Source organism: Phalaenopsis equestris, unplaced genomic scaffold (assembly GCF_001263595.1).
Source record: "Phalaenopsis equestris unplaced genomic scaffold, ASM126359v1 Scaffold233052, whole genome shotgun sequence".
Taxonomy (NCBI): domain Eukaryota; kingdom Viridiplantae; phylum Streptophyta; class Magnoliopsida; order Asparagales; family Orchidaceae; genus Phalaenopsis; species Phalaenopsis equestris.
In genome coordinates this window covers 11,428-33,121 of record NW_018251006.1, presented here as the reverse complement: position 1 = coordinate 33,121, position 21,694 = coordinate 11,428, and the positions used below count along the sequence as shown (strand labels likewise).

Genomic DNA, 21,694 nt, shown 5'->3' with positions numbered 1-21,694 from the left:
TATTTAAACCATTTATCTCATCTCATTTCACAAAAAACTCATTGTAGTGGGAAAAATATTTTTTCATATAAGAAACTTCATCACACAAAAAACCCATTGTAGTTACCGTTTTAAACTTAGCATTTAAATTTTGCTAGTAGTTTATAATTTAACTTTAATAATATTTAAAACATTTAAAATTAGTGACAGTAATTTTGTTGTATTTCTGTGAATTTTCTAGTTAATTTATCATCTAAAATTTAAACCTTTGTCGTGAGATTGATATTTGAGACTTAAATAGAAAGTTTTATATTACTTGATAATGATACGTATATTTGCGTAGAATCCCAATATTAAGTGCTTAACATTATTATTCATAAAATTCAACATCAAATTTTTGGCATTTTTGTAAAGCAAAATCAACTTTATAAAATTTACATAACTATAATTCAACAGAGATCATCTATTGAAAATTGTTAGCAGTCATTTCTTCTATTAAAGAGTATGCTTCATCAAAAGGTTTTGACATTAGTGATCCTTCTGTAGCAACAACTAGAATAGATCTAAGTGATCCTACTATTCCATTGTAAAAAGTTTGAATTATTAACCAATCTGGTAAAACATGTTGTGAATATTTTCTAAGGAGATTCTTAAATCTTTCTTAGGCTTCATATATCGATTCCCCTTCAAACTGACAAAAAAATGTAATATAGTTTCTAAGCTTAGTAGTTTTCAAGGATGGAAAATATTTAGTAAAAAATTTTTATGATAATTCTCCTTAAGTTTTAATAGATCTAGGTGCTAATGACTTTAACCAAGCTGTAACTTTATCCCTTAAGAAAAAAGAACAAAAGTCTAAGCCTAACAACATCATTAGACACTCCATCATATTTAAAAGTAGCACATATTTCAAGAAAACTAGCAAGATGTAAGTTAGGATCTTTAGTAGGTGTTCCTCCAAACTGATTATTTTGTACCATTTGGATAATAGCAGGTTTAAGCTCAAATGATATAGCAGCATATCAATATTTTGAATAGTTAAGTTAAGTTCATCTATTGTCGGATTAGCATAATCTTTTAAAGGTTTTTGTTGATTTTCATTAATTTGATTATCTAAGTTATTCATCATTTTGGTCAAATTTTTACTTTCTTTTTGTTATTTTCAAAATTCTCTAATAGTAAGTTAAAATTTCAAATTGTAAGGTACTAAACCTTCAGATCTAGTATTTCGCATATACAAATATAATAAGCAAAGAAAAATTTCTTAAAAATACTCTTAAATATATATAGTTATATATGTTTTTGAATTTTTGATTATATATATATATATATATATATATATATTTGATTTTTTATATTTTATTTCTAAATTTTCTAATTTACCAAATCTTTTTAATTTACTGTTACCTTCCCCGGCAACAACGCCAAAAACTTAATCCCCAAAGATATAGTTGTAAATTTATAAAGTTGACTCCGCTTTACAATGATACCAAAAACTTGTTGTAGTATTTTATGAATAATAATGTTAAGCACTTAATGTTGGGATTTTACGCAAGCATACATATCGTTATCAAGTAATACAATACATTCTATTTAAGTCTCAAATATCGATCCCACGAGGAAGGTTTAAATTTGAAATGATAAATTAACTAGAAAATTCACAGAAATAAGATGAAATTACTGTCACTAATTTTGAATATTTGAGATACTATCAGAACTAATTTATTAACTACTAGTAAAATTTAAATGCATTGTTTAAAACACTAACTACTAAAGTATTTTTATGTGATGAAGTTTTCGAATATAAAAAAGCATCTTTCCCACTGCAATGAGTTTTTGGTGAAATGAGATGAAATAAATGGTTTAAATATGTATTGTGCCAAATATGAGCAATTTTAATTCTTTACCCTGATTCATTGTTATAGAAAATCATTGGTTAATCTCAGGTTTAGTCCCTAAATCCGTCGCTAGGCTAGGAGGATACTGGCTCTTACTTCAGAGCTCCGACTTCCCTTTCCCTGATAGCTTACTCTCACTTTAGTTCTTAAGACATAAAGTTGAATTGGGGATTTTAGTTTGTCTCCCTAAAATCTCCAATTCTATGCCCAACAATATATATTTATCTATTTATTTGCACTTAATTCCATGAACAAAACACTTCATGGAATTAAATGTGATTCTCACTCTATTGTAGAACTCATACTCCACTTCCCAGATCATATGTTTCACAACATATTTTAGCAATTCAATTAGCCAGATCGAAAAGTAAATTAAGAACGGTGTTGAAAAACCATCAAAATTTATTTTATACTTTAACATTGGCACATCCAAATTATCTCTTCATTTCACCATATCTTAGATTAGGGAGAAAAATAAAGGAAACTACTCAGACTTTATGAGAAAGATACAACAAAACAAAAATTTCATATATAAAATAAAGTTCATACAACAATAATAAACAAACAACACATATCTGAAACTCTTTCTCAAAATAAATCCCTTGTAGTCTCTCTTAGGAAATGTAGGAAGAATAACTCTTTATCAAAATAAATCCCTTGTAGTCTCTCTTAGGAAATGTAGGAAGAATAAATCTCTCACTTCTCTCTCTCCAACACTCTTAGAGAAGAGTTCACACTTAAACTTACTATAAAAACTCAAAACTATAAAGAAAATAAATGACTAAATTGCCTCTAAGTGGCTATAAGGAATGTGGAATAGTGTGGAAGAGAGTGGAAAGCAGTTGAAGGGTGTGAAGGGGCGTGAAAGGGCTCTTTTCTAATCAATTTCAACTCTAAATAGAGCCTAAGATCAGTTTTTTAATATGTGCATCCAAAACTCTTCAAAAGCGTCCAAATTTATCAAATTTTCTAGAAATATGGCCTACATTGACACTGACGCCAGCCATTTAATTAGACCGCACTCTTTGTCGAATGGCATCGTCGACGCTGAACATTTCTTCAAAAACTTCATTTTGACTCCAAATTCCATCATTTTTGCTCCAAGTGCTAAAAATCAACAACCTGCAATCAAACATGAAAATACATTTTCTTAAAGTGCAATATCACAAAAAATGAGTATAAAATATGGGTCTAAAAAGTGCATATATTTTTGGTGTATCAGTGATTTTTCTAAAGGAACTTGTATTAGTTCATTTTCATTGTGGTCGCTTTCAATCTCTTCCTTCTCCTCCTCAATTTTCAGTTTTTCATTGGATTCTTATTTCAACTTCTTTTCTACTTCGTAATTGATTAGCTTTAATTTGCTCCTTATTTTGATCTTTTGGATTAACTTCCACGGTACTCGAAAGAATTCTTGAATTTCTGTTACTAAGTGCAGTAGCAATATGTTCTAATAGATTTTTCAATATTTCTAATTGCAGTCCCTTGATTTTGTATTTGATTTCCCATATTCAACATTACTTTTTCCATCTTCAACTTCTTTTCCTTAACTTGTGGGTTAGGGTTAGAGTTAAATCCAGGAGGATAATAAGGTCAATAATTAGGATTTTCTTGGTTGTTTAAATTTCTTAAGGGTTCACTGAATTGTTATAATTATTTCAACTAAAATTAGAGTGATTTTCCATTTAAGGGTATAATAATTAGAATAGGGATTGTTATTTTGATTATTTATAGCATTCAAAGTTTCATAAGATGATTGAGTATCAATTATCTGCCTTAGTGAATTTTCCTCTAATACCGATGGTATTTGAGAATAGTTCACTCGAATTTGATCAATCTTTTTTGATATAACAATAATTTGAGATGCTAAAGTAGACATTGCATCAGATTCATGAATACTGGCTACTCTCTCAGGATTTACCCGTTCAGAGGGTCATTGAAAATTGTTAGTAGACATTTCTTCTATTAAAAAACATGCTTCATCAAAAGGTTTTGACATTAGTGATCCACCTACAGCAGCATCTATAATAGATCTAATTGATGCTACTAATCCATTGTAAAAAGTTTAAATTATTAACCAATATGGTAAAGCATGGTGTGGACATTTCCTAAGGAGAACTTTAAATCTTTCTCAGTCTTCAAATATTGATTCCCCTTTAAACTAACAAAAAGATGTAATATCGTTTCTAAGCTTAGCAGTTTTTGAATGTGGAAAATATTTAACCAAAAATTTTTAATAATAGGTCTCCCTAAGTTCTGATAGATCCAGGTGCAATGAACTTAACCAAGCTTTAGTTTTATCCCTTAATGAAAAAGGAAAAAAAAGGAAAAAGTCTAAGTCTAAGTCTAACAGCATCATTAGAAACTCCATCATATTTAAAAGTAGCACATATTTTAAGAAAACTAGCAAGATGTAAGTTAAGATCTTCAGTAGGTGTTTCTCCAAATTGATTATGTTGTACCATTTAGATAAATAGAAGGTATAAGCTCAAATGAATAAACACAACATTAGGATTTTGAATAGTCAAGTGAAGTTCATCTGCTATCGAATTAGCATATTCTCTTAAAGGTCTTTGTCAATTTTCATTTATTTGATTATCTAAGTTATTCGCCATTTTGTTCAAAATTTTAATTTCTTTTTGTTGTTTTAAAATTTTCAAATAGTACGTTCTAATTCTGAATCGTAAGGTACTAAACCTTCAGATCTAATATTTCACATAAACAAATATAATAAGCAAAGAAAAATTTCTTAAAAATACTCTTAAATATAAATATATTAATTTTTATGATTTTTTATTTTTTAATAATAATTTTTTATATTTTATCTCTAAATTTTCTAATTTACCAAATTTATTTAATTTACCGTTACGTTCCCCAGCAACAACGCAAAAAAAATTGAACCAAGAAATATAGTTGTATAAAACTTATAAAGTTGGCTCTGCGTTACAAAGATGCCAAAAACTTGATGTGTTATTTTATGAATAAGAAATTTAAGCAATTTATATTGGGATTCTATGCAAGTATACGTATCGTTATCAAGTAATATAAAACTTTCTATTTAAGCCCCAAATATTGATCCCACGATGAAGTTTAAATTTGAAATGATAAATTAACTAGGAAATTCACAAAAATAAAATGAAATTATTGTCACTAATTTTGAATTGTTTGAGATATTATCAGAACTAAATTATTAACTACAAGCAAAGCTAAAATGCAAAGTTTAAACAGTAATTACTAAACTATGTTCTATGTGATGAAGTTTTCTACTATGAAAAAGAATATTTCCCACTGCAATGAGTTTTTTGTAAAATGAGATGAGATAAATGGTTTAAATATGTATCGTGCTAAATAGGAAATCATTGGCTAATCTCAGATTTAGTCCCTAAATCTGTGGTTAGGCTAGGAGGATACTGGCTCCCACTTCCCTTCCCCTGAAGGCTAAGACTCACTTTAATTCTTAAACACTAAGACCGAATTAGTGATTTTAGTCTGTCACCACAAAATCTCCAATTCTACACCAAATAAATTACATCTCCCTATTTATTTGCACTTAATTCCATGAACTAAATACTTTTTTATAGAATTAAATGTGATTCTTACTCTTGTTGTAGAACTCATACTCCATTTCCGGAATCATATGTTTCATAACAAATTTTAACAATTTAATTGGCTAGATCAAAAAGTAAATTAAGAACGAAGTTGAAGAATCATCACAATTTATTTTATATTTTAAAATTGGCACATCCAAATTATCTCTCCATTTCACCATATCTCAGAGTAAGGAGAAAGATAAAGGAAACTATTCAAAATTCATGAGAAAGATACAACGAAACATAAATTTCATATATAAAATAAAGTTCATACAACAATAATAAACAAACAACACTTATCTGAAACTCTTTCTCAAAGCAAATCCATTGTAGTATCTCTTTGAAGATGTAGGAAGAAGAAATCTCTCACTTCTCTCCCTCTTCACTTCTCTCCCTTTCACTTCTCTCCCTCTCTAACACTCTTAGAGAAGAGTTCACACTTAAACTCACCACAAAAACTTAAAACTCTAAAGAAATAAATGACTAATCGACTATAAGTGGCTGTGGGGAATGTGGAATAGTGTGAAAGAGAGTGGAAAGCAGTCAGAAGATGTGAAGGGGTGGTCTTTTCTGATCAATTTCTGCTCTAAACAGAGTCTAATGTTGGTTTTCCAATAGGTGCATCTAAAAACCCTTCAAAAAACATCCAAATTTGTTGAATCTTCTATATACATGTGGCCCGTGAACTCTCTATTAAATGTCGGCGCCTATTCTAGCGCTATCGGCGCCAGTGGCCCGTGAACTCTCTATTAAATGGCGTCGTCGGCGCTGCTCCTGGCGCCGTCGGTGTTCAAGATAGTTCAATTTCTATTATGTATGTCTGCATCATCGGCGTCCATCCTGGCGCCATCGACGCTGAGTATTTCTTTAAAAATATCTTTTTGACTCTAAATTTCATCCTTTTTGGCTTCATTTTTGCTTCAAGTCCTAAAACTCAACAACCTGTAATAAAACATGAAAAATACCTTCCTTTAAAGCGCAAATCACCAAAAATGAGTACAAAATATAGGTCTAATAATACATATATTTTTGGTGTATCAGGAAAACTGCCTTTCTTTTACTTAATGCAATCCCATGCTCTTGTGCCTTTTTTGCTAGTAACATTAGATGTTTTATATGTTCAGTAATATTATGACTAAATATTAAAATATCATCAACATATATAAGACAAAAATGTGATAATTTATTAAAAATAGTATCCATTCTTCGTTGAAATATTTGTGGGGCATTTTTAATTCAAATATCATTATATTCCATTGATAGTGTCCTTGGGGTGTACTAAATGCAATAAATTATCTACTATTAGGATGCATTTTTACTTGTTAGAATCCATATTTATAGTATAATTTAGAAAACCATTTGTCAGTTTTGATGTGATTAATTAGTAGTTTTTTATTAGGTAGAAAGTATCCAACAAATTTGGTATTATCATTTAGTTTTTTGTAATTAATTACCAATCTTACTTTTCCTCTTATTTTTTTGGCATGATTAGGTACAAGAAAAGCCGGACTACTATGTGGGCTGTTACTAGGTTCGATTAGCTTGGTGTCTAATAAGTCTTTAATTTGAATTTGAAATTCTATTTTATCTTCAGTTGTATATTTCATGGTTTTTACTCTTACAATAAGAGAGGGATTAATTGGTTCAATTAATGCTAGTGGTCCATGTTGTTTCCAGAAGTGTAATGGGTTTTTTTTAGAATGATGGTTTAAAAAATGAATTGGCAAAAGAAAGTAATTTATTAAGTTCAAAATTTTCTGGAGAGATTATAGTTCTAATGCTCATATTGTCATTAGATGGGGAAAAGTGTTGTGATTATCATAAAATCTTTTATGACATCCTATATGAAGAGAAATTACTATATTTAGATATGTATTTTTACAAATTACATGAATCATATAATTTTTTATGGAGCGAAGAATTTAAGAAAATACGGCATGATGATACATCTCTAGGAAGTATAATTCATTACTCATTAGAAAAACTAGTTGAAGCATGTCAGCATCTTGATTTACATAAACAAAACAAACAATATAAACAATCTTTTTATTGCAAGAAATCTGATTTAGTTCTGCAACAATGGGGATGCTCTACCTCTCATAACAATTGTAATTTTTCTACAAAATATAAAAAGAAAAAATTCTGTAGAAAAATTCCAAAAAAAAATTTCAATCTTAATAAAAGAACATTTAGAAAAAGAAACAAAAACGAGAAAGATATTAACAATACAAATATTAGAAAAATTAGATGTTGGATTTGTAAAAAAGGGCATTATGCTAATAAATGTCCCCAAAAGACAAAAAAAGTCACGTAAAATCTATAGCCATCAAAGAAGAACAAAATCTTGAACCTATATTTGATTTTACTGATATCGATAGTGAAGAAGTAATATATCAGTTAACATACACTAAAAATGACTTAATAAGTTATTCTGATAATAAAATAGAATAATACTCTATTCTAAGTAATGGAAGAAATCCAAGATTCAGATATAATTAGTGATAACTCACTTGAATATGAAAAACATATTATTTTATCAGAAAAAGCTTATAATAAAATAAGTAAGGCATCAAAATTCAAATTTACCATTTTGCCCCCAATACTCTCCACTTTTTAATATCTTATCAAATATAACTCAAATAACTTTGAAATTTTCTGGTATCCCACTCATCAGCCAATCAAAATATGAGAGAAGAAAATGTGATTTTTTCAATTTTTATTTAATTTATATAATTATTTTAACTCAAAAAATAGGATTTTCAATATTTATTTATTTAGTGAAACAAAGCAAAGTTTTTATTCATGGAAGAATTATTAGAGGTCCATGTAGGTCAGATAATCACTTGGAAAAAATTTCAAAATTTCTCAAATTATATTTTTTTATTAAAATTATTTATTGATTTTAATGATTAATTAAATAGAAAATATGCTTTGATTTCAAAAATTACTTTCTATACTTTTCTTAAATTTCACCAAGTCCATAGAACTCAGAGGAATAAAGTTTTTATTTTTACAAATTTTATTTTATTTATTATAATTATTTTAAAGGAAAATCAAGAAAAATACATTTTTGGCTTTTAAAAATACATAACTAAATCAAGAAAATTAAGAAAAATATTCTATAGGGTAGAAAGTGATCAGGGGAAAATTAGGAACAATTTTGGGCATTTCATCTTTTTGAAATTTTTGATTGTTTTTAGTTACTTTTAATCCAAAAAGTAGCTCAAAAATAAACTAATTATTTAAATTAAATTTTATTTTCCCTAAGTGACCCTAATCATAAAGAACTCAGAAAACCACTTTTCCTAATTATATTTAATTTATTATAATTTTTAATGCAAAAAAACCATTTTACTTAGAAAATGGACTTTAGTGATCAAACTAATTTAAGTGTGTTTTAAATTTTTATAGTGAGTTAAGATAATCATTATTTACAGTGTGGAATCATTTTTGTTAATTTTTGAATATTATTTTATTGACTCTAATTTTAGTTAGTTTTTATGATTTAATTAACCATAGTAATTTAAATAGACATTTAAACTTAATTTATATTTTTCCAAGAGTTCTCTGATCATATGGTACTTACCAAAACAAGTCCCATATTTTTCTGATTCATATTTTAGTTTATATAATTATTTTAAGCAAAAATAGACGACAAGACTTGAAAATTAAGGTTTTGAAAATTAGAGATGCTCTATGACCTTGGAAAAATCAGAGAACATCCTAGTTAACATGAGCAATCGACCCATAAAGTTTCAAGTCATGGTGATTATTATTTACTTAATTAGAATTAAAATGGCCCAAGGGTATTTAATTAATTAAAAATCATAGACATGTTAAATAATTTTTTTATTCCACATTATTTTCCTATGTTCATTGAGCAAGAGGTTATTTTTATTTTATTTTTCTAATTTTTTTACATCAAGTTATCGATTTTCTAAGTTCTGGAATTTAAAATAAATAAAAAATAACACATTTTCCTACTTATCCATGTCAACCTACGTCACTCTGAACTTTCCACGCGCCGCCGTGCTACTAGATGCTGCCATCCGCGTCAGCTGCCACGCAAGTTGTGTTTTATGTTCTGTTTGCTCGTCTGACTCCTCTTTTGTTGTTTGATCGATACACGCGCAAACGGATGACATCCTTTCATTGTCCCCATCTGTTATAAATTGAGGACTGTCCATATTAAAACACTTCAATCTCACTCAATACTCAACCAAATCACTCACAGTTTGTTCCTATAGCTTCATCTAGTCGAGGCGAACACATCCAAATGACTAGATACAATTGAAATTAACATTGTTTTCACAATTCATGGAACCGAGTAGGATTTTAGGTTTAGGGTTTGTGATTTATACGTTAGCCCAAGAGGTGAGGTCTCAATTGGGTTGGTTGTAGATGTTTGTTGTAACTCCACGAAGCTCCTGTAAGCACCAATTTGAACTAAGGTTGAGCCTAGGCGGGAGTTCGGTCAAGGCGTGATGCTACCTTGGTCTAAAAGTGGGTTAGAGTGCTCAACAAAGGGGGATTTCGATGGGAACTTCCTTGTTTGGTCTGAGGAAGCTTTTTAATATTTTAATTTAAACTTTGGTGGAATTTAATGGGATGACAAAAAAACACCTTAGATTTTGAACTCAAAATTGAGCTCAGATGGTGGATTTCAGTGGGGGAAAATGGTGAGATTGATCTTAAGAAATCTTAGAGAAGCTCTGGAAATAAATTGACAGAATTTCCCCAAGGATTTTGGCACACTTGGAAGTTGGGGCATTTTATGGGGTTTCTTATAGTCATGGCCAAGGGAAGGGTCTCGAGCTCTGATTGGCTACTGCAAGAAGGCTAAGGTGGAGGGCTGAGCGATGAAAACATCTAATGGGGAAGTGCCATAGTGGATGGATTCAATTTTGGGTTTAAAGAAGGGAAGGTCTCCTCGGATTTGAGCTTTTTGGTGACTAGGGTGGCTGACCAGAAGGGAGGTGGTGTCTAGCTGAGTCAGGGAGGATTAGGGAAGTCGCAGTTGTGATTACATTGGAGTTTTGATGGCTGATGGCATGGGGGGAAGAGTTTAGCCAAAATGGGAGAGCATATCTCCTTAATTTGGGGGACCCTTGGTCCATGGCTGGGTCTTGAGAGATCTATTTAGTATTCTAGGTGGCTAACCAAGGCAGGAGAGGGATAAGATTGATTAATGCAAAAGATTTGAGTAAATTTGGGGTTTAGGTTCAAAAAAAGGGCTTTGGTTTGAACTTGGATCTTGGTTGGGTTTGGGTTTAGACTTGGGTCAAGTGATTGATCAAATTGACTTAGATAATTGTCATGAGAAGTTTTAAAAAGAAATTGGGTGATTATGATATGATTTGGAAGTTCAATTTAGTGGAATTTTGGCTCATGGTCAATTTTGGGGCATTTGGGCTATACATGGGTTTGGATTGGGCTAGAGTTTGGATTTGGTTCAATTGATGACTCAAATTGGTTCAAGGGACTGTGATGAAGTGTTTTGGATATCAATTGGGTGGAAATTGTGAAGTTGTTCAATTTGCTGACATTTGGGCTTTTGGGTAAAATTGGGGGTTTTGATTTAAGTTGGATTTGGGTGAGGATTGAGGTTAGGAGAAGGCAAATTGGAGGCTCAAATTGATTAAGGGAAATGTTATGAAGAGTTTGGGACTCAAAAATGGAGATATTGATTTGATTATGGGGTTTGATTTGGGGCATTTGAGTGTATGATCAAAATTGGGGATTTTGAGTGAGCTTGAATTTGGTTTGAAATTGAGTTCAATTGGGCTTCAATTTGGTTTCAATTGGGATTGGGCATGATGAATTTTGATTTGAAATTGAAATTGGGGAAGGTTGAAGTCAATTTTGGTTTCAATTGGGGATTAGGCATGATGAATTTTAATTAAGGGTAATTGGGCCCTAAAGGCAAAGTTGGGATTTTGATAAAAATTGGTCAAATTAGTCAAATTGGACTTTATGAGTGGTGAAGATTGGTTTTGAAATTGTTTGAAATGATTTTTGGATGTTTTGGGAAAATTTGGGCCATGTGATGTATTTTAGTAATTTTGACAAAGTTAGGTGTAGTTTTGGAATTTTGAAAATTTTGGAATGTTTTGGGCAATTTGGGTGGTTTAAAAGAGTTTGAGATGATTTTTGGATAAAATTGGATAATGTGGGTAATTTTTGAAAATTTAGGGTTTTAAAAGGTAATTTGGTAGATTTGAAAAAGTTTGGGGCCAAAAGGTTAAATTGGGTATTTGGATAGGGTGAGATGAGTTGAGGATATTAACCATAAAATTACCCATTTTTGAGCCATGAGACCAAGGGAACTCCCACTATGGATCCTTCATGTGTTGGTCTTAGTCAAACCCTAGCCTAGGACTAATGGTTTAGGGGACCATCCACAAGAGTTTCCAAAACAGTAAGGGATTAAGCTAGGAATGTTTGGTTAAGGGTTGAGGTTGTGAGAGTATGTGAGGAGTATCAAGTGTGTGTGCAAGACTGACCAAGACCACACCACCCAAGGCTAACCTTAAGGACAAACAGTCCTATAGGGGCTCCTCTTGCGCTCCCCCATCTTGGTTCCACCTAATAAGTGCTAGAGGTTAGAACCAACAAATGGAACTTTAAGATGAGCAAAGAAGAGATTTATAATTTCTAATGGCGAGGGTTCCTTTACTAATTTTCTAGGAATAATCAACAGAAAAGTCTTATGGCCAGATCCTATGCTTCTAAGGAAGAAACTAGACCTCAACCAAAAGTGAGGTCAACAATGCAGAAGGCAGAGGGAAAAGTTGGGTGTTGCATGAGATGTGAACCATGTATGAGTAGTTAGTCACATAGGCCACAGTGGTGAGCTCAAAGGCCTGTATTAGGAGCTACATGAGCTGTCAATAATGTAGGTTGTAGTTGGTAATGTAAATCATAGTTGATCGCATAGACGATATTGGTATAATGCAATAACGTCCATAGATCGTAGAGGCTGAAGTTAGGATTTGCATGGTTGTGAGTCGCATAGGTCATAGATGGTCACATAGATCGTAGTAGAGAGTTGAAGTAACATTTGTAGGTCATAGAGGACGAAGTTGGGAGTAGCATGAGCTGTGGAACACATAAGCTATAGTTTGTCATATAAGTCATGGTGAGCTACTCTAACGATCGTAGGCTGTAGAGATCAAAGTTGGTAGCTACATGAGTTGTGGACCATGTAGACTATAATTGGTCACATAGGCCATAGTGGCGATCCACAATAAAGTTCGTATGTCATAGAGGCCGTAGTTGAAAGTTGCATGAGTTATATACTACGTAGGTCGTAGTGGCGAGTAGCAATAGCTTCTTTAGGCCACAAGTTGGAGTTGGGTTTCATGAGCTTGTAGATCATAGATGTCGTAATCGGTCACGTTGGTCATAGTGCAAAGTTGCAATAATGTCCATAAGTCGCAGAGAATGAAGTTGAGAGTTACATTAGTTGTGAAACATGGAGATCATAGTTGGACACATAAGATGTAGTAGATAGATGCAAGAACAGAACTTCAGGAGTTCGAAGAAAGTCATTACATGCAAGATGCATTGTTACACCATCATTGGGGTGTGTCGTTATACTATCTTCGCAACGCGTCGCTGCATCCTATATGGGGCACATTATTACATTGTATTCACAACATATTGTTGTTTTTCAGGGTACTTTGCCACTTCACAATGCATGCCTGGATTTTGCAGCATATGTCGGAATTCTACAAAGGGATTTTTGTGGCAACAAGCAGGTGTTGACCGATTGTGGTTAATGATGGTCGATAGTGTTTGTCGACTGCAAGAGTAGATGACAATCGTTTAACTTTTGATGTAGAACTCTGAACTTCATATCCTTCTTGCGATCCCGCTCCAAGCTCAGGTTCGCATTCAACTCTTCGACCCCTTTCCATGAAAGTGATAGGGTTCTATTTATAGACTCTGGAAAAGTCCTTCCTATAAAAAAAGAAAGGAATTTGAACTACCATCAAACAACCTAGAGATATTCCCACAATTGAATGACAATTTATGAGCATTTGAAGGTCTAAACGATGTCAAAATTGAATAATCTTAAACTCGTTGGATTTGTCTTGTCGAGACACTATATTTAATAATAAGCTTATTATATTTGAAACTCATTCCATCTTAGAACTAAAAATCAAAAGTTTTTAAAAATAGTTTGACATTTTATTTTGGGCTTGATCTGACTAGGATTGGACCATTTTTAGTGTCATTTTGTCTGTCTCATCGACACATTTAAGTTGACTGAGTGAACTAAAATAAGAGTTATGAATAAGTTTTTATCTGAGTTTGAGTGTGTATTTTTAGGAAAATGCCCCACGATTTGCACTAATCACCTTGAGATGCATGCCAAAGGTTAAAATTTGTTGATGATATATCAAAAGAAAACACAAAACCCGTTCTTAAAATATGCATCATATAAAAATAAAATGACACAATTCGCATTATATTTCGTTGAACAGTCTTCACCCAAAGAGATACAAAAGACTAGGTAAAGCAGCATGTAGAGTAGAACATAGAACAAGCATTAAACAATAGTAGAATGACCAAAACATTCATTAATTATCCACCAAACAGGAGAGATGCAACCTTCAAATATTTAAGCAGCGGTCAAAGTGTTGCCCACATCAATCACAAATCGATATCTCACATCAGCCTTGGCCAGCCTCTCCATCGCGTCATTCACATAATCAGCTTTGATTAGCTCAATATCTGCAGTTATGTTGTGTTTTGCAGCAAAGTCTATCATCTCCTGCGTCTGTTTCATTCCACCAATGGAACTACCAGCCAATATCTTCCCTCTCAGTATTAGAGGGAAGGCGGGAAATTCCAGTGGAGCATTTGGTACACCAACCATGGAAAGAGACTGTAGTGTAATACTAACTCATTATTAGAGGAAAGACGGGCAATTCCAGTGGAGCATTTGGTACACCAACCATGATCATTTTTCCATGGGTCTTCAACAGAAAGATTAATGGCAAAACATCATGCTTCGCTGACACAGTATTTATGATACCATCCATGGTACCCATTGCAGTCTGCAGGAGAAATTTTCTTAACGACCGGTTAAGAGACTGAAAAGGAAGAATGGCAATGATCCCATTGCCTTTTTATTCGATAAACATTTAAGCATTGTGAGTTGTTTTCTCAAAAGCGTGAAATTTTCTTATGCTTATAATACCTACTCAATAATATTATTTTAAACATTTAACTTTTGAATAATTAATACACTTCTGGTTTTGTAAAATGACTGAAGTTTCGGTGTTAAATATGTAAATACATAGGAATTGAGTGATACACACCTAAATCTTCCAAAAATAATATATTACCTGCATCAGCTGAGGATCGCTGCTAACTAGAAAATCATCAGCTCCTAAGGTTTTGATGGCTTCCTCTTTCTTCTTCGAAGACGTGCTTATAACAGTGACCTTCATTCCAAAAGCCTTGCCAAACTTGACGGCAACATGGCCGAGTCCTCCAAGGCCTACCACACCAAGATGCTTTGCAGGCTCATCGAGGCTAAAGGTCTTCATGGGGCTGTAAACCGTTATCCCTGCACACAACAGTGGTGCGGCCTTGTCCATTGCCAACTTTTCGGGGAACTTCACCACAAAATGCTCATTAACAACAATCATATCGGAATAACCCCCATAAGTGATCGTCCCATCAACATCAATTGAATTATATGTTAATATCATCTTCGAGCAGTAATTCTCAAGATTGTTGTCACAAGCTTCGCAAGAATGACAGGAACCAACCATGCAACCGATGCCAGCCTTGTCTCCAACTTTAAACTTTTGAACATTGGGACCAATTTCTGTAACGATGCCAACGATTTCATGCCTAGAGAAATCAGTGTGGTTTGATGAGTCATAAGTGGAAGGCATTCCATTGAGAAGTTAGTTTTTTATGATTTAAATACAAAGGCACATAACGCATATGAGCACAAACCCTGGAACTACTGGGTAGGTAGTAATTTTCCACTCGTTCTTGATGATGTGGAGATCTGAGTGACAAATACCACAATACAACACCTTTACGGTAACATCATCATCGCCATTGTTCCTGAAAATTTACAACATCAACCACTCTTAGAAACTCAGTTCAAAATAAGTTGTGGACCAGTGAGTGTCCTAAAGAGGCTATTAAGTATTGCAGAAATTTAAACGACTATTAATGATAAAGAAATATTTTAATTTTTAAATTATAATTAATTAATCTATAATTTTCTTATGAATTATGGGTGATTGATAACTCACAATCTTTAGATGCTGTTTAATATGAGATAATAGCACCTTCATTAGAAAAATCCTTCATTCAGGAAGAATAAAAACCAAAGCAATCTCAAAAAGACAAAATATAAAATAAAATAAAATAAAAAATAACTAAACTCAGGCTAACATGTCACCATTGCTCAGACAAACAGATAAATATCTTTAAAGAAGAGTGTGCACATAATTGTAAATGCCGATTACAAATGCTAAAAAATTATCATGATACTTTTATGATGTAGTTATCATCATCCGCAATCCATCACTTTGTATAACTGAAGTCAAACCCATCAAAATAATTGTCATCACAATAAAAAAAGGGATCTGATTCAATCAGCCTAAAATAAATGCAGAGGTGAATTAATGGTAGTTGTACTGTCAAACTACCAGAGTAATTGAAGAGCACCCAGATCCTTAATCATGTTACATATTTGTAAACGCCAACGAAATATACAAAGCTAACAAAGCATACAAATATTTTTCTTCTAGATTCCTCAATAGTTTGAATATTATAATAAAGTAACATATGTTTTAAGCTCCACAAATCTCATATATAAGGCTTTTAGTTCCACAGTTAAAATGAAGGCAAACAAAAAAATACCTTCAAACAAACAGTAGAATTAAAAATAAAATCTTATATTCAATAAAACTTTATAAATTATAAATTGCATTCTATTATGAGCCATTTCATTAATAAATTATAAAAAACGACTTCATAAGACCGACAGCATTGATGATAAAACCGCAGATTTCACCAACCCAAAAGTTTGTACATGAGGCGATGATGTCAGTCAAGGCCCGGAGACAACTGTCAGCATTTAAAGCATTTATAGCCGCACGGCAAAGCCAAGGTAGCAGATAAGTGATAAGAATGTGCGTAATCACTAATTGACATCCTTTTATTTTTTTATTTTAATTATTATTTTTTTGCCCTTCCACGATGCAAAAAAACAGAGGTTGACATTAACAATTTAGACCTGTGAGATCAGTTTGTGCAATTCTCCTGACGAAGGATAAGCTGAACCCTTTTGCTCCACGCAGAATGGCATCATCCCGCGCATGGGAACCCGGACTTCCCATATTGGCAATTTAGCATGCAACTCCATTTTATTAGATGCCATTATACCAGTACATACCAAATGCAATTTTAACTTGGGATGCTTACAAATATAAAACATAGTTTAGAAAGCAAGAATTTAGCCAAGATTGAAATACTCTCTTTTGTGAGGTTTTTGAGGACTGTAGTTTCCATGTTAGTGGTTAACTACATCCAATCAAATGATAGCTTTAACAAACTTTATTGTCTTTTCAATATATGATTTCCAAGTTAGAGGTTGTTTAGTTACAAAATTTATCCAAGATTTAGTCTGTCTTGCCAAATATCTTATTCTTAAGTGACATAAACTCTTTATCCACGATTTAGGCTGTAAATCACATTTTCATTCCATTTTAAGCAAAAAAACTTGAATTTAGTAAAACAAAGTAGAAGTAGGATGTGACTTACATTACTTCTATCACTGTGTTCCTCCTTTCAGGCCATCTGGCACATGTAGGTTTTAAAAAGTAGGATTTAATAAATCTTGTAAATTCAGATTTAATAATTCTAGAGAGCATTAAAAAAATTTTATTTCGCATATCAACTCTTAAATTTTACTAAATGTCGATAAATTTTTTTCAACATTTATTTTATAATTTAAGATTTGTGAGAGAGAAATCCATAAATCCTATGAATGGTATGATTTAGTAAATAGTAGCTTGAACCAACAATGGGGTTTATCAGAAGTGCAATTTAAAGGTAGTTTAGCTGCGCCACTTCCAAGTCTCCAAAATCCTATCTCATACGATTTGAGCTAAATCTTGCTAAAAATCCACAAAAAAATAACATATCAAACAACCCATTCATTTTTACTCTAAAATCTAAAAAAAAAGTATAACAAAGAGTTTATTAGCATTTAATCAATTTTAACATCTATGAAGTTGAAATTAAAAAAAGAACAAGATTTAATGTTTTCAGTATTTACTAGCAGCCATTAGAGATTTTATTTATTTTATTTATGTTTTGACATGAAATAAATTATGATTGATATTTTAAAAATATGTTTTTTTTTTTATTGAATACAGAACAATTTAATTTCCACGATGGTGCAAGGATCACCTGCGAGGTGAGGTGATGATAACGGTGATCGTCGCAGAAAGCGGCGGCGGACAATTATAATTTGTTTTCAGTATAATTCAAAACACTTCAAAATTGTTGAGTGCTTTTCTTACATCTTCTAAATTTCTTCTAAGAGCAAAAAATAAACAGTTTAAAATAATAGTAAATAAACTTGCTTTTTTCTTAAATAAAAATAGCAAAAAAGAAAAGTGATCTCAAAACCTAGCAGACAAGCTCTCCCTTAAAATGCTATTACAATAGTACCAAATTTCTGTGAAGGACGCCAAATTTGGACAGAATTTCATAGTTTGAGGAGGAATAATAGTATAATCCCGAAAACCTTTACACAAAATTTTTTTGCATGTATGACATTTTTTTTTCCTCTTACGCGTATCAAGCAACCACACATTAATCTCACTTTTTCAGATGATTTTATCATTACTCTTCAGCAACAAATAAAATAGCATTGCTCGTCTAGAAAAGTAGAAACACCTTGAAAATCAACGCACGGCTATCTTTAAAAAGGAAAAAAAAAAAGCGACATGAAGAACGGGCCACTCCAAGTGTCCATAAGCGACGGAATCGCATCTTGAACTATTTAAAAAAATAAAAAACCTTTGAAACACCTTCAATGGCCAGATTGATCGGTAAAAAGGAAATGAGAAGGATAAGATAAGAAGAGGCCAAAGCGATACCTTCTGGAGAATGTGAAGGGGGAGAGCACGCCGGATGAATCCTTCGCCGCCAAACCGAATGCCTTCCGGGGTTGCACCTCCTCCGACAACGCCTTGCTACTGTTTTTGACCCCCGCCATACCTTTTTCCTCCGCTGCACTCGATACCGAGTTGAAGACAGATTTAGCTAAAGGCGAGAAACGAGGAATAGAAAAAATTGACGGAGAGCTGTGCAGAACATTCTCCTGTTTCGCTGTTTTATAAGCACCATGTCTCCACTAATTATTAACTGTACTGTTCATAGCACTATTTTTTTCTTAATTGGGGCTAATATTTCTATGTAAATGTCATTAATGTATCATAAAGAGAAAATTATTACATCGGGAGGATTCCGAATTTATAGCTACGTTAGGAGAGTCTTTGGAGTCCAATAAAATACGGATAGCTACGTTTGGAGTGTCTTTGGAGTCCAATAAAATAAGGATACGCAGAATATTGGGATCCACATAAAATTTTGGTATTAAAAAAAATACGCGCACGGCCCGGTCCAACCTTAACCCGAATCTTTATTCTTAAATTCAATATCTTTTAATTAAAATAAGAAAATTACATACTTTAAAAATATTGAGTACGTGAAAAAAGCAAATAAATGTATGTTATTCGTAAAAGTTAACGAAAACAATTGAAATTACGTTATTTCACAACTTTTAGTGTTTTAAAACTTCAATAACACCTGAATAATATATGAATAACGCCGACTCATACTTATATAACACACGTAATACAGATATAGTCATTGTGTTATAAGAATATTTCTTTGTGTTATTTATTTTCTTCCGTGTTATTTAGCTTGCATACTGTGTTACATGAATATTTCATCCGCATTATTTCTAATTCCGCGGGGTTATTTTATATTTCGAGGTGTTATTTGTGAAAAATGAAGTGTCATTTGAGTATTATGTGATGTTATTCAATTACTTTGCGTTGTTATTGAAATATTCCCCTATTTTACTTGATTTGGGACTGTGTTATTAAGAATATTCCCCATGTTATTTAAATTTTCACTGTGTTATTTGGTCTTCTAAGCATTTTATTCGAATATTCCGCGGGGTTATTTTATATTCCGCGGTGTTATTTGTTAAAAATGAGGTGTTATTTGAGTATTATGTGGTGTTATTTGACTAATTTGTGGTCCTATTGGAAGTGTTCCAGCTTTGGGTTGGATTGGGGTCGGGTCACACGAGCATTAGTTAATTTTTAAATTTTAAAACTAATGGGTCTAGGTTTCGGGATGGGCAGCCCGGTAAAAATTATTTTTTCGTCTGTCCTGTAGGTAGATCCTGACATTCCGCGTGTCCTCATTTTATTGGACTCCGAACATAGCTCTACGTTCGGAGTCCTGATGTAATATTTAATTAGAAGGGACTGCTACCAATTTTTGAGAATGTTGGACAAAAGTATAAAAAAAATAGAATTTATAACATTTTACTTTAAATATCAGAGTTATATATTTAATATCTTATTTTTTTTTACTTATTTAATTTCTAAAATTTTAAGGTTCTATTTTCTTATATCCATAAGTTAAAAGCATGATAATTACTTAATTAATATTTTAAATTAACCGTCACACACACACACAGATATATATATATATATATATATAATAATAATAATAATAAAATGGCGGTTGAGACTGTCTTTACTTTGCTAGGGTTTTGACGGCTCCTTCCTGACGTCACAGTGGTGCATGGTGGTGGGGTTTGGTGTTCCTGTTTCAGAGTGGTCTTCTCTCTTGAAAGGTGGTGCTGACAAGAAGAATTGCTTTAGTTTGTTCTTTCCCGGGCTACAACTTTTTCAAATTTATGTTACTATTACATTGCCTACTATAGTTTTTGTGGGTTGTGTAAGGTTGGTTTTGGTGTTTCTTGTTAGTCTCAGCTCCTGGTTTACTTTAGTTAGGTGTTTCTTGGACACCTTCCCAGGTTTTCTCTTTTTTGTAATTTACTATTACATCGACACCCTAATGGCTAGCTTCAATGGAAGAATACCCTATTGATGTTCAAATCAATTGCCAATGGACCAAAGCCACTTATGCAGGTGTGGTTGGCAAGGGGAATTACATCCCCAAATCTTTTTATCACTTGGTTTTCCCTCAGGCTCTCCATGATGCTACAGCTGGAAAAGGGGTCTGCCTTATGTTAATCCACTAGGTTTGAAGCATGGTGAACCTACCATTCTTTTTTCTTCCATGGAAATTCAATCACTTACAGATACAATTAAGTTTACTTCAATTGGAAAATTCCAATTTGGCATCCAAAGATGGACTATGTCAGGAAATATTTTGATGATCACAACCTCACTGGGGCCTGGAAATTGGGTTTAATGGATGGTAGACATCTTTTAATTAAACGCTCTAATGAAGAAGACTATGCCAGATTGTTTGTTAAACAGTCTATCCTGATTGTTGGGACTCCGATGAAACTAGTTAAGTGGACTCCTGGGTTTGATACTAATAAAGAGTCGCCAATTGTCCTTATGTGGTTCAAACTACCAAATCTTCCTATTCAGTTTTACCATCAAAATGTTCTCTTCAATACATGTTGTGCCCTTGGATGTCCATTGAAGGTGGATGCTCCTACTTACAATATAGCTAGACCTACTGGGGCTAGAGTTTTAGTTGAAAGGGATATAACCCTTCCTGATGTGAAAGGGTCTGGATTGGATCTGAAGAGGAAGGATTCTGGCAGAATATTGTGGTGGAGCAAAGACCTCCATATTGTCCTCATTGTAGAATGTTTGGGCATACTGTGGACAAATGCTATAGAATCCACCCACGCTCCAAAAAGAAGTCTGTTAGCCCTCAAAAAAAGAGTGCAACTGTTGCTACTCCTACAGAGATTGTTCCAAAACTTAAAGGGAGAGGGATTTCAGTGGTGAAATCAGTAGTCCCTACCAAAGATAATGCAATCCAACAACCTCATTTTACTAATGAAATGGTAAACCAACCTAATCTGAACAACTCTGCAATAGCTGCTGATGTTCTGGGGGTCACTTCAACATTAGCACTTAGCTTCTCTACTCCTACTGAGGAGAGACATTT

At 32.6% G+C, this 21,694-nt stretch overlaps 1 protein-coding gene across 1 annotated transcript; it reads right to left on the bottom strand.

The window, feature by feature from the left end:
• Positions 1 to 13,911: 13,911 nt before the first annotated feature.
• On the bottom strand, positions 13,912 to 18,838 carry LOC110038544 (probable mannitol dehydrogenase). The gene is made up of 5 exons (XM_020743411.1): positions 18,616 to 18,838; positions 15,446 to 15,559; positions 14,824 to 15,337; positions 14,378 to 14,532; positions 13,912 to 14,295 (listed from the first exon to the last, which is right to left on the bottom strand). The coding sequence occupies exons 1-5, from the start codon at positions 18,732 to 18,734 to the stop codon at positions 14,094 to 14,096; spliced, it is 1,104 nt and encodes a 367-aa protein (XP_020599070.1). The 5' UTR covers positions 18,735 to 18,838; the 3' UTR covers positions 13,912 to 14,093.
• Positions 18,839 to 21,694: the final 2,856 nt, after the last annotated feature.

What these genes read in the sequence shown, in the direction of transcription:
- LOC110038544 (XM_020743411.1), bottom strand. Translation starts at nt 18,734, where the DNA reads ATGGCGGGGGTCAAAAACAGTAGCAAGGCGTTGTCGGAGGAGGTGCAA. An exon ending in CCCTTCACATTCTCCAGAAG is followed by an intron (nt 15,560 to 18,615) that starts GTATCGCTTTGG and finishes GTAAATTTTCAG; the next exon opens with GAACAATGGCGATGATGATG. An exon ending in ACCTACCCAGTAGTTCCAGG is followed by an intron (nt 15,338 to 15,445) that starts GTTTGTGCTCAT and finishes TGATTTCTCTAG; the next exon opens with GCATGAAATCGTTGGCATCG.